Consider the following 12,977-nt stretch of genomic DNA (forward strand, 5'->3'; position numbering starts at 1 on the left):
GTTGACAGTTGATGTCTCTTGTCATTTTCTCTCGGGCCAGTGTGGGAAAATTAGTGACATCTGACACTGAGACGACAGATTGGAGCAAACAGAGCTCACTCAAGCATCTCAGGAAAATACAGCCTTTGCATTCCAGAAACGATCTCGTTCTTGTGAGTTTGTGTGGTGCCCTTCTGCTGGTTAGCGACTAAAGTCCAAACTATTTCTATCTCAAAGTAATTAACCATACAAAAGTAATTATGCGGTGTAAATTTAACTCATGCCAATAAAGCCTTCTAAATGTTACTCACTGGACCTGTAAGGACCATTTCAGGCCTTTCAGTTTGCTCCATTTATCACACCACTACCGTCTCTCTTGGTCTCTAGGTGTGCAGAAGTAGCGCGGGTTTTCTTGGGCATCCTTATTGACCTTTACGAATGGATGCTTCGGGAATGTGAACACATCTCTAAGTGTTACCTTTTCAAAGTTTGCCTTTTTCGCTAGTTGGTACTGAAATACTTCAGGCACTAAATTGCGAAATTGGACGTTTTCCCGTCAAAAGAAAACAGTCGACTCCCCCCTCCATGTGTGTCAGTGTGTTTAGACAAATGTTTAAAATTGGCTGCTAAGAGTACAGCAGACTGCGTCTAAGACTGAATCAAATTGCTTTGGGCATTTTTCCCGTGTTTATTTTAGCTGTTAAGGTGTAAAGTGTAGAGCGTGCCACATTGACAGGCTTCCTCTTACATGCACGCAAGAACAATGCGATGGAAGATTGAGCAAGACGTATTTCTCATGACCTCAGGAGTGGTGATTGATATGTGGTTAGATACAGCGTGCGTGCGTGTGATTGTGAGACAGAAGGAAAGCATGTGTATGTGCGTCGTCTTCTCTGGTTGAGTGCGCAGCGAAGTGTTGTGTGAAAACCAGTTGTGTGCAGTCAGCAGACCTTGCACTGCCACTCTCAATCAGCTGCGTGTCTGTCTCCACACAGCCATACATACCTCCAACAGCCTCAGATGTGAGCGAGCCGTGTCAAAGATTAGGATGAAAAGTGGCAGTCAGCGAGATACTGTATATTTACTGAAGGAGGGAAGCAAGGAGTTAAAAAGAGGAGGGACGGGTTGGGGAGCAGAGTCAGCAGCAAAGGCTAGAGGAGACCTTACACAGATAATGACTGTATTTCTATTCTGTTTTAGTATTCTAGTAATAGTTTTTTTTATTGAATACCAACAGGCGCTCCCTCCGTTTGTTGATTTTTCCACCGTGTTACCTCTCTCCACAGAGAACCCCAGGGAGTCTTGCTTTGAGCCGGGTCTGGTGCGCAACGGGACGCGGATGGGCACCGAGCTCAAGCTGGGCTCCTCTGTCACCTACAACTGCGGCAGTGGCTACACGCTAGAGGGAGACTCAACCCTCACTTGCATCATGGGGGGAGACAGCAAGCCGAGCTGGAACAAGCCCAAACCCATTTGCATAGGTAAATGCTGACACGAGCCGCGTCACTGCTTAAAGCTTGATCCCGTGTAAACATGCATTTGTGATTATACGGGTGTAGCTTTGATATGCTCAAGTTTACTCTATCTCCTCACCGCGCATTCACAGTAAATCCTGCAGCATCCTGCCTGTTGCGTCATTCCCACGACGCCACTAACACTCACATGTTGAAAGCTGGTAAAACATCCCCCGTACCCAATTTGGCTCTGACGGCGCGATGCTGCGTGTACGGCTGAATACATATATACTCAGACGCAGATTTTTCACAACACACATACAGTACGTGGATTCAGCTCTTGTGCAAATAAACGAGCCCACGCAGAGCATTTTTATGGGCTTTACGCAGGTGAGGAGATTCGGGGGCCTCATTGCATCCAGGCTTAACCCTGAGGGACACTTGGAAAACATTGCAATTTCACTGTGGCAAACACCAGGGACATGTTCCACCCAAAGCCCAATCAGACAAGAAAAGTAATTTAGGAGTGATGGAACAGAGGGGCTGGGAAACAGGAGGTGGGGGGAGTGGCGGGGGGGGGATGGAATCTTACAATATTGGCTTCAGACCTTCCTTTTGTGTTTGACTTATCTCGTCATGTCTCATCTCTGTCTCTCCAGCTCTATGCGGAGGACAGTACTCAGGTTTGGAAGGAGTGGTTTTGTCTCCCGGTTACCCCGGCAACTACAGCAGCGCACGGACATGCTTGTACTCTGTGGCTGTGCCCAAGGATTATGGTAAGCCAAAAAGAAGAGTTGTTGTTTTGTTTTGTTTTTTTTAGTGAGGTTTTGAATAAGCTTTTCGTGTGCATGTTTGTTTCTGCCTTTTAATTAAGATGTAATTATAATATAGCATCTCCACAAAATGCCCTATTTAGGTTTAAACTGTACTTAAGTGGCCCCACAATCCCGAAAATAAGGAAGCAAAATAAAACATGACTAAAGACAGTGGGAGAAGAAGGCAAGTTTAAATTTCCCACACGTGGTCAATAGAATTAGCCTTTGTCAACTTTTCCTTAACAAATGCACTTTTGTCTCATATTTGCACTATTAAGTCACACAGTGATTGATACTTCCCATATCCAATTATCTCATTGCCATGTGAGGAGTTTTACATTACTTTGGGGGAGCTAGAGCTATTAAATCACTGTCTTGCGGACCGGGCATACAATATGTCTGTCTGACACACACACACACACACACACCAAAAATAATTGGTTTGTGGAAGACAGTTTCTGGAGTTTTGCTTCTTTGTGGCATTTCCGTCTTAAAGGTCACAGATTGCATACAATATGGCATTTGATACTGTGGGAGCAGCAAATTATTCAGAAAAGCAAAACAATGCAGGAGTGTGACACGGCTCAGTTACAATATGTCTCCGCTTTACTACGCCGTACATTTTTCTCTTCCCTCCGCATCTTTAATGGCTCACGTTCCCCATTATTACCACGTTACACCAAACAGCAGCAGACAGCATTGTGGGGGGGGGGGGGGGGACATCAATCTCTCAAATGATGAGGTCATGGAGCCCATGTTCCTTGGATCCTGTCAGCAGCATATTTCACTTCATAAAATCAAAGTAATGGAGGGAGTTGAATTCATTCCACTACTGCATTTTCCTAGAAAATGACACCAAGGCCCAAAGCAGCACAGAAGCAACAAAAATGCTGATTTTTTTTTTTTTTCCCCTTTGGTGCATAGAAGGTGTCATTAAAGCTCCTTTTCTTTGCGAGGACAAAGACACTTGCTTCGTCATGTTGAAAAAAAGTAGCAGTCAGAAGACAAAGTCCTGCCACCGAACCTAATGGAGAGCCCTAGTCCTTTGTCGCCTCTGCCCTTTTATTCTCCCTCACATCCTCTCCATCCCTCTCTTTAATCTGAAATATTCATCTCCAGTAAAGTAGACATAGATTAGATGTGAAAGGGCTGAATATATTCACGCAACAGCAATAGAAGGAGAGTAGTTTAAAAGGATGAAAGCACGATGGAGCTTAGGCTGCACATTGTACAACAGATTGGCTGTCGGTGCCAGAACCTTTCATTTACTGACAAGCCATCAAGTCCGGACAAGATCGCTGATCTCCGAGTGTAATGTCACTTTTTGCCCGTGTTGTCATAACTGTGGACATTATCCACCTGCCTTTAAGTTGACAGTTTATCTGAAATTGCTCCTGATAGCATTCCTTTGAATGCGGGTACTATAAAGTATCGATTTGCTGTGTAACATTAAATGGATGCGATAGTTTTCAGTGCGACTGTGATGTGTATTCACTAATATGATCTAATTCCAGTTTCCGAGTATTGAAGTCAATTTTCTGTCTTCTCCAGTGGTCTTCAGTCAGTTCGCCTTCTTCCAAACAGCGCTGAATGACATTGTGGAGGTCTACGACGGAGCGACGCAGCATTCCCGTGTACTCAGCTCCCTGTCTGGAGCGCACACAGGTAGTCCTCACTTTTATTTTATTTTATTTTATTTTATTTTATTTTATTTTATTTTATTTTATTTTATTTTATTTTATTTTATTTTATCTTATTTTATTTTATTTTATTTTATTTTATTTTATTTTATTTTATTTTATTTTATTTTATTTTATTTTATTTTATTTTATTTTATTTTATTTTATTTTATTTTATTTTATTTTCAGTTCCCCGGGGGTGTGTAGCCAGCGAGCAAACAAAATGTCATTTGCCTATTTGATCTCGCAGCCATTGTTCTGTGACATGACAGGCGACTAAACGAGATGCCGCACTAGCCCGACGCTTCTTTAAAGATCCAGTTTACCTCGTAGACAAATTGCTGACACAGGCTGAGCTGCCGCGGCTGCAGGTGCGTTCCAGTGAGCTCTAAAAACAATTCAGCAGTGACAACGACGACGGCACGCAGGATAACGCGCCAGCAGACAGGCATAACGCACATCTTCTTTCTAAGCAGTTGCAATTGCAATAATCTCCTCAAATCAGCACATAGCAGTAATTGTAAATGTGTTAATTGAAGTGTTTTGAAAATGACATGTAATAATCAGGCAAAAAAAATCCACTCACTCATTCATTCGTTCGTTTTCTAGCCAATTATTCTCAGTTGAAACATCAATTATGATGATATTTTGACAAGAAATCCCACTTTGCCATTAAAGTAATGATATATTCATGGAAGCAGTAGCGTGTGGCAGTGTTGTGCAGTGACTTTTACAAAATAGGAAATCAGAGCCAAGGAATCATCTACACCTTTCTGCACCCCTTTCCTGCCTGGAGAATTATCAGGATTATTCATTTGAACTGTCTGGCGGAAAACATTACAAATGTGCAGCGCAGTAACCATCACTATCTTCAAAATACTACACTCAGTAATAATATCGTATTACCTGCCATAGCGTACTATTTTCTTTTTATTTACTCCTCAAATCCACTGCAGAGACAGCCCAGCACCTTCATTGAATGAACTGACTTTAATTATGAAGACAGAATGCTTGATTATGGTGAAGGTTAATTGTATTGTACATTTTCTTTTTTTTTTTGTTGAATTATTATCTTCAATACACTCTCCATTGTCATACATCTGAGACAAAATGACAATTACACCTATTAGCAATAATAAATCAGAGTGCAATTTGCTCAGGGACTTTGTTGGTGTAAAAAAATACGCTGAGTCAATGGCAGTGACATTTAGCTATAACCTGTCATGCATCAAAGATCCCAGTTCTAACCATAATGAGCAAAATTCCAGCTGATCTAATCAAAGATCCTTTCCCTTTTTCTGCTGTGACGTAAACCCTGGCCTTAACTGAACCAGTGGATGGAGAATAGCAGAAATTAGAACAGTTGTACGTTTACCGGTGAGCCGTTGAAGGAGAACCAATAATATCTGATCCAACAGCTTTGTAAAATCACAATATCATGGATGAGACAAAATGCCATAACTGTGTTGATTGGCTACAAAAGAAATCGCTCGAGTTGGGGGAGGGTCCGTGTTTAAAGTCTGTGTGATGCGTGCGAGTTTGGGGCCGCTCTTCATCTCAGCCCGCCACAATCGGTGGCATGACAAAAGAAGAAATTATTGGTTTGTATCCAGGGCAGCCTCCGAAAATCCAGTTTACAGCTCAATAAACAGGATGCTATATTAACTGAGGAATCCTGGCGGCAGGTTCAGAGAGCTCTCTAACCAGGCATGGCAGAGCAGAGCAGCCTCACTTTGGCAGGGGAAGACAGACTTTAAGCCCACATAGGAACTGTTGCTGCAGAACTAGTGCACATAGGCAGAACAAGCATGAATAAGGCATAGTCCCAAGATACACACTCCCAAAACATACACATGTGTGAGTTTATAAAGCGATATACTGAGCAAGCCGTCTTTAGTTGTCGTTTGTCAGGCAGGGTCAACTCCTTTAGTCAAAATTCAAGTGAGTTTGTTGGGTTTCAACTGACCTTGAACAGCACATTACCTTATTCTGGTCTGTGTTGTCAGCACTGACTTGGCATGTGGGGCAAACCACACAGACAAAAAGACAATTATCAGTGAAAAGAAAGCTAAAACGAGGGAAAAGTGAAATTATGTATATGCATGATAAAAGGTGGGAATTGGAAAAGGGAGGGAGGTGGGGTGCAGGCAAAAGGGACGATGGGACTGAATCGAGGAAATCAAGGGGACTTATCTAAATGCTAATTTTTGAATACATTAAAACAAAAACTAGGAAATGTCACTCTCTTGGCCATCAACTGTGACTGGCCAGTCCATACTTATTCAACTGTTTGTAGGCTTGACCACTTGCTAATTCTGATTCGGTTCAAGCACGCTGCTAAATCAATGGTTTTTTTTTATAGTAAAATTAATAATCCTGCTGTAAAGACTAATTTAAAAAAAACATAGATACATAGATTATATAGAAAAATGGAAGTTTGTTCTTTGGTCGCAAAAATTAATTCCATCACCTGCAACCAGACACCATTGGACAATACCAGCTGTCAGTCACACTGATGTCATCATCCATTATCCTCTGAATGGGAGCATCATTTACTCAATTGACCTGAAACTGGTAATTAAGACTGTCAACCCCTCTCAGTTAACCGATGTTATAAATCAAGTGAGAAGTGTGTGCATTTTTCCCATTGGCTTCAATTCAATCTTGACTTTATATATCGATGTATTTATTTTGCCTTTATTTAACCAGGTCAGTCAGCCGAGAACCAATTCTCATTTACAATGATGACCTGAGCAGCGAGGGCACACAAACAACAAGATGAGAAACATCAACAATAAACAATATTAAACACTTCATAACAGTCACGCGTCAAATAATAATGGTTAAAAAGCAGGTGCAACAGTCACAAATTGTTGGTCTTTTTGTAACCAGGGGCGTTGCCCCCCCTGCTACGTCCATTCTACTTCCTGCGCGTCATGTTTCATTTTTCAAAATACGTCCATCTTTATATCGAGTCGAGTTTTGACTGTTGACTACAAACGCGTCCCTGTAAGTCTCACACATGCCATGCGTAGAGGATTTTTAAGGGCAAAGTGGCGTCGAGCTGGAGGAGTGCCAGCATGCTGACACATGTTCGAGCCGTCTCGGTGAATACCTTCTCCGCAGAGCAAATTATGAGACACTGTCACCATGACATCATGCAGCAAGGTCTTTCCTTTTTAATAAACTACCCAGCATGCCTTGGGGAACCTACAGTGGAACGTGAACAATCTGGTGACGATGTATTTTGAGCTGTCGCAGGACACTGCACTTAGATGTGCACAAACATTCACACTCACACACACACACACACACACACACACACACACACAAATGTGAGCAAAAACAGTGCAGAATAACCGACCCACACAAACACGCAAACACAGATGTTGCCTCTGGGGTAAGGCCACGTCTGCCTCCCACTACAGTATGACAGCAAACAGACACAGAGTAATGACATCCACTGCAGAGAGGCAGACCGCAGCACACTGAGAGGAGGACAGAGAGACGGAGACAGAGTTGCTCACTTCACATCAAGCGCTGTGTCAGCTGACAGTTTCCCCCGTCACAGTGTATACATGGCATGTGTTTTTCCCTTTTGTCTGATGATACTGTTACACTGAAAAAGCGAGTGGGAGATGATATCAGTAACACACTATTGTCTTTCTGAGAACTCCGTAATGTTTTATTGATAGGGAGATGTTCTCCGGGGAACAAAGCTATATGAAACATAAAGCAGTCAAGAATCACTGAGAGTTCATTTGCATTGTTGGTAATGTAATGTATAGTTTTTGAGCAGATAGAGCAAACCTGTAGATTGTTATTTGAAAATAGACATGGCCTCCTGGTGAGTCACTTGACTTACAGCATCAGTCAACATTTTTCCTGAGGAGTTAAATGTTTCAGTTGTGAGCTTCGGGTCTTCTTCAACAGAGCATGAAGTCAGTAAATGATGTTCCCATTTAGAGGAAACTAGATGACAAATCATGGCACGTGAGTCATCAACCCCAGTGTGGACGACGGATACTATTGTCCAGGTGACATTTTGTGAACTTCTAGTTTCATAAACTGTGACATGGCGCCTCGCAAATGTCAAGCCTTCAAAAAAGGGGGTTCCTTTTGCGAGCGGGAGACGACTGCGTGCAACTTTTTGTACACAGTCTATGAGCGAGCCTCACAAAATGCTTGTAATTAAGAAAAAAAAACAACCCAAAAACATTTCAAACACATTTCACACACTGGCCAAACAAATCGCTAATGCAATGCCTCTCTGTGCAAGCATGATCTCATATCCCATTTAAAAAACGAAACCCACGCCTGACAGTTGGAGTGAATAATGGCTGTTCCAAAACCTGGCCCGCCACAATAACAAAAGCTTCGTCACCCTTGGTTTTTAAATTTGACAGATGGACAGCCACTAAGCCCTCGTCAGGCGACCTCAGACTCCTGCCTGTACGGCGTGCCTTTACAGCTTCCTGCGTGTAAGCAGGAGCTTGATTGCAGCAAGCCTTAAACAGCAGGTGACGATTTCCAACCTTGGATTTGATTCTGTACATGACCCAAACAGTCAATGAAGTGAAATGAGGGAGGTGTGAACCCCGCTGGTTGTTCTGCTGCATTAAAGAGTATCGCTGCACCATTTTTCGGCAGCTGCCCATCCTGTGGATTTGTTAATTGGGGAATGTGAACTACAATCAGGTACAACGCTCCAGCAAGGAAACGTACAATAATGAATTCCTTAGGAGAAAAGAAAGACTTTTTATTCAGGCGTTCAGCTCAAACAACCAGACCTCCCATTTAGTCACAGTTGCAGCTGAGGAAAATAGTTGGCAATCAAACAAGCAGTGCAAAATATTAGGATAATCTTACTCGGCACCTTGCGTTTATGTAATAGCCTCATGATGCATACCACATAAGCAATGCTACAGTCACACAACAGCAAAAATATCTAGACATGATTCACACAATCATTAGCCGCATTGGTTGCATGTTTAACTATTCTTACTGGACCATAATCAAGTCCTTTAAAACAGTATGACATCCACATTTACTATTGAAATATACATCAGAATGCTTTGGTGATTAGATGGTATGGTATATACGCATGGGTTTGTGAACACACACACACAACGGCAAACCAAAGGCAGCTCTTTGTCAAAATCATGACAAAGTGTAACTTTTCTCCCTCTCAGGCGAGTCATTGCCACTCGCAACCTCCAATCAGATCCTGATCCGCTTCACCGCCAAAGGCCAGTCCAGCTCCAGAGGATTCCACTTGGCCTACCAGGGTGAGTGTGACACAAACAAACAAATCCTACTGATGCTCGATTCTTTTGGGTATTGTCTGTTCTAAAAGACTTGTGTGTCTTTGTGAGGACAAAAAAAAGAACACATGAACCACAGGAAGTGAGGACATTTTGGCTGGTCCTCGACCTTAAACTTGCCACTTGGCCCTTGGACTTTTATCTCAGTGTCATTTGTTATTAAACAATGCACTGTACCCAGAATTAGTATTTGATTTTGCATTTTATTAAACGTATAAGCTGAAGGAATCACAGGGCAAAGAGAAGTTAAATAGCACATTTTAACAAGTTCATGTTTGAGATTTGATTAAAACCTGATATAATAAGTTCTTTCTTTTTTTTTTTTTTTAATAGTTTTCTCAATGAACACAGACTCATATTTTCATGACATCGCAAATCACCCTGGTTTCCTCTTTGTTTTTTTTCCCCCCAAAGCTGTGCCTCGGACCAGCGCCACACAGTGCAGCTCAGTCCCTGAGCCCCGGAATGGCCGCCGCATGGGCAACAACTTCGCTGCCGGCGCTGTGATCCGCTTTGAGTGCAGCCCAGGTTACGTGCTGGAGGGATCGAATGCCATTGAATGCTTAACGGTTCCAAATGCCTTGGCGCAGTGGAACAGCTCCATACCCAGCTGTATAGGTAGGACACACATATAAAACAAACACAGATTACACCCTGAATACATTATAAAGGTTAAGCTTTCCCAAGACAATGTGGTTTAGTTTTTGTGAGATTTGTGGCATTTCTTTGTTTTGGTGGCTTCTTACTTTCATATTTATTTTATTCATTCTTTCAAAGTCTCATCTCCTTTTCTCCTAATGGATTTTTGGAGTGTAAAAAAATCTTGTTAGCCTGACACAAATGACGACTGTCAGCCATAGCCTGTATCCACATGGCAATGTACAATACCTGCAGTGCTCAGGTGGCAGGAGCTGCTGAGGGTCACAAATACACACAGATGTACACATGTAAATATGCTTGTACACAGAGACATACACACACACACACACACACACACAGCATGCAGCTGCAACAGATGCTCCTACCAGATGTGTAAGTGTGCGGGGCAAGCTGGGGAAACGGGGTTTGAAGGAAGTGTTTGCGTTTGCCAGGTGGATGAGTTCTGGTGTGTAATTATGGAGCGCACCTCTATTTTGATTAAATGTATTAAAGTTAAACTATTTTAAATGTGACAGCGCATTTTTCAATCACACGTGCAAAGTCACAAGGAAACAGGAACCGATTAAGTTGAAGATTAAATGGTTCAGTTGAGCATTTTGATATTATATCCCTTTTTCCCCCCGCAGTTCCATGTGGCGGTAACCTAACCCATCGAACGGGCACCATCTTGTCTCCTGGCTTCCCTGAGCCTTACCTCAACAGCCTCAACTGTGTGTGGAAGATCACCGTTCCTGAAGGATCGGGAATCCAGGTTTGCACAACCTCGTTTCTGCCGTCGCGATATGACAAAGATTGAACATAAATGTCGAAGAATAAAATGTAATGACAGCTAAAGGTCACTGTCGCACCGTGAAAAACACTCACTCGACATAGCAACTCGGGAACAAAAGGGTAGATTGTGATTGTGTGTAACTGTGAAGGTTAACAATCTAATGATGGTAATTCTGGTTCAAACTGTCTCTGGCGAATTTATAGATTTTATTTATATTTAGCCACTAACCATAATGGCTCCACATGGTTTTGAGAACAAGCTCCTGTGCTGCTGTGTTTTAAGTTTTTGCCAAGGGCCAAATAACAGAGTGACTCAAAGTATAGCATTTACAGTTCTCATGGTACAGGAGAGCAACTAAATGATAGACTATAGACTTTACAGGGGCTCAGAATTTAATTTGGCTGATCACTATACCAGAACGCTAAGATTGCAGAACCTGAAATAAATTTGTACATAATTGCCTCTTGAATTACTTTACTTTTCTTTCCTGGGACTTAATTCAGTTTGCATTTTCTTATTCTTTGATGCGTGTGTGATGGAACTAGCCCAGAAACCTGTGGGGAAGGTCCCTGTGGATCGGGCTGACGGAGAGGTTTTAAACTTATGCTTCAGCCTCTGTGGCTAATGACCTGAGTGCCATCCCTCAGTTATTAGCTCATCCACATCAAGTGGACTGTCCTTGCAGGTCAAATATATGAGATGACCCAAAGGCACGCTTAGCATGCTGCACACATTGCGACGGACTGGAGGTGAAATGGAGGAGGAATAAGAACCGGAATCCGAATTTAGTCACAGCCTCTGAGACGCTCCGAGCATGGGAGCCAAATATATAAACACCAGACTGACGGTGGTAAAGAAAGCTAACGATATGTGACAGTTTGTGTTCTTAGGGCAAGTAGGCACACACATTTTGCATGTGATACTACAATGTGAGGTGTCAACTCCAGAGGGTTTACATTTTTTTTGGCTGCACTCGCTGCAGTTAAATCCTCATACCTCCTGTTCTTACTCTTCTTTATCTGTTTCACACCTTCACCCTGGCTTTATCTGTCTGCCTGTCGTTCTCGCCCGCCGCTCCCCCTCCACCAGCTAGACACATTAGATCAAAGTGTCACGATCCAGAGGAGAACTTAGAGGAGCGAGGTGCCTTGCCGGCACATTTGCCATGGCCCTCTAATGAAAGATCAATCTGCGATCTGCCTCATCTCCCTGGGATGTGCCAGAGCCCCGACTGCCCATTTAATTGGCTCGTATCCGATCTGTTACTATCAGAGGGAGAGGAGAGGGCCAAGGAATGGATGTGAGAGCGGACAGAAAAGGGAGGCTTGGGGAAAGTAAAAGAATGAAGGAGGACACATACAGTGGCAGCAGTAGATGAACGTGGAGGACAAAACGATAAAAGAAGACATGCGATCAAACGCACACTGTCATTTGTTAAGTGCTCTGGCAGTTTTACATATTACATCTTTGGATTACATGATATTTTATGTTGTTTTAAGATCAATAAGTCTCATATGAGAAACAAGTCAAATGTTGTTCAAAGAAAAGTTTATAAACATGTCGTTAGCATTAATAAGATGTTAATTAACAGCACTTGAACTAATATGCTTTAGCATTTATTATTTGCAACCGTATAAGCGCTCGCTAGAAACCTCAAAGGAACAATGAATGTGTTAAATATTGACTTATTTATTACTTATTTATGTTAATAACCATCTTATAATGTATAACAAGGGACACTTTTTCTTTGGTCTGAATTTACCAGCAATCCAAGGCCTGACATCCATCATATCGGCAACCTTTTAAGAGAATCCAGAACCCAGTTATCTTGAACTCGTCATGCTGATGTTTGTTTTCCCCTCCACATTCGCACTCCTCTTTATACCCTGATGTTTTTCCTTTTTTTCCCCCCCCCCACCTCACTCATTGTGGCCCTCTTCCATTCTTTTATTCACTCTGTTTCTTCCTCTTTTTTGTCTCCCAGATCCAGGTAATCAGCTTTGTCACAGAGCAGAACTGGGATTCACTCGAGGTGTTTGACGGCGGAGACAACACCGACACCATGCTTGGCAGCTTCTCAGGTACTGCTGTGTTTGTTTGTTTGTTTGTTTGTCTGTTTGTGTGCATTCTTTTGTTTCTGCTTGTGCTTTAATGCAAGACCGAACATGTTTTGTAAATCACCCCACCTGCAGAATGCAAAGCTGAGGTAACCTCGTAGCTCATTCATCCCAGAGCGTCATCCAGCAGCTGGAGTGAGACTAATTTGTTGATCGGTACATATTGTACAGAAAATG

General features: G+C 42.5%; 1 protein-coding gene across 1 annotated transcript in view; it reads left to right on the forward strand.

Moving 5' to 3' along the window:
* Positions 1–12,977, forward strand: part of csmd2 (CUB and Sushi multiple domains 2) — a 207,931-nt gene that overhangs the window by 146,697 nt on the left and 48,257 nt on the right. Inside the window, exons 31-37 of the mRNA XM_058618872.1 lie at positions 1,266–1,460; positions 2,093–2,209; positions 3,800–3,913; positions 9,120–9,215; positions 9,666–9,869; positions 10,538–10,662; positions 12,668–12,764. Of these exons, the coding sequence (XP_058474855.1) occupies positions 1,266–1,460; positions 2,093–2,209; positions 3,800–3,913; positions 9,120–9,215; positions 9,666–9,869; positions 10,538–10,662; positions 12,668–12,764 (948 nt within the window). The remainder of the gene's footprint in view (positions 1–1,265; positions 1,461–2,092; positions 2,210–3,799; positions 3,914–9,119; positions 9,216–9,665; positions 9,870–10,537; positions 10,663–12,667; positions 12,765–12,977) is intronic.

This window comes from Solea solea, chromosome 20 (assembly GCF_958295425.1).
Source record: "Solea solea chromosome 20, fSolSol10.1, whole genome shotgun sequence".
Lineage (NCBI taxonomy): Eukaryota > Metazoa > Chordata > Actinopteri > Pleuronectiformes > Soleidae > Solea > Solea solea.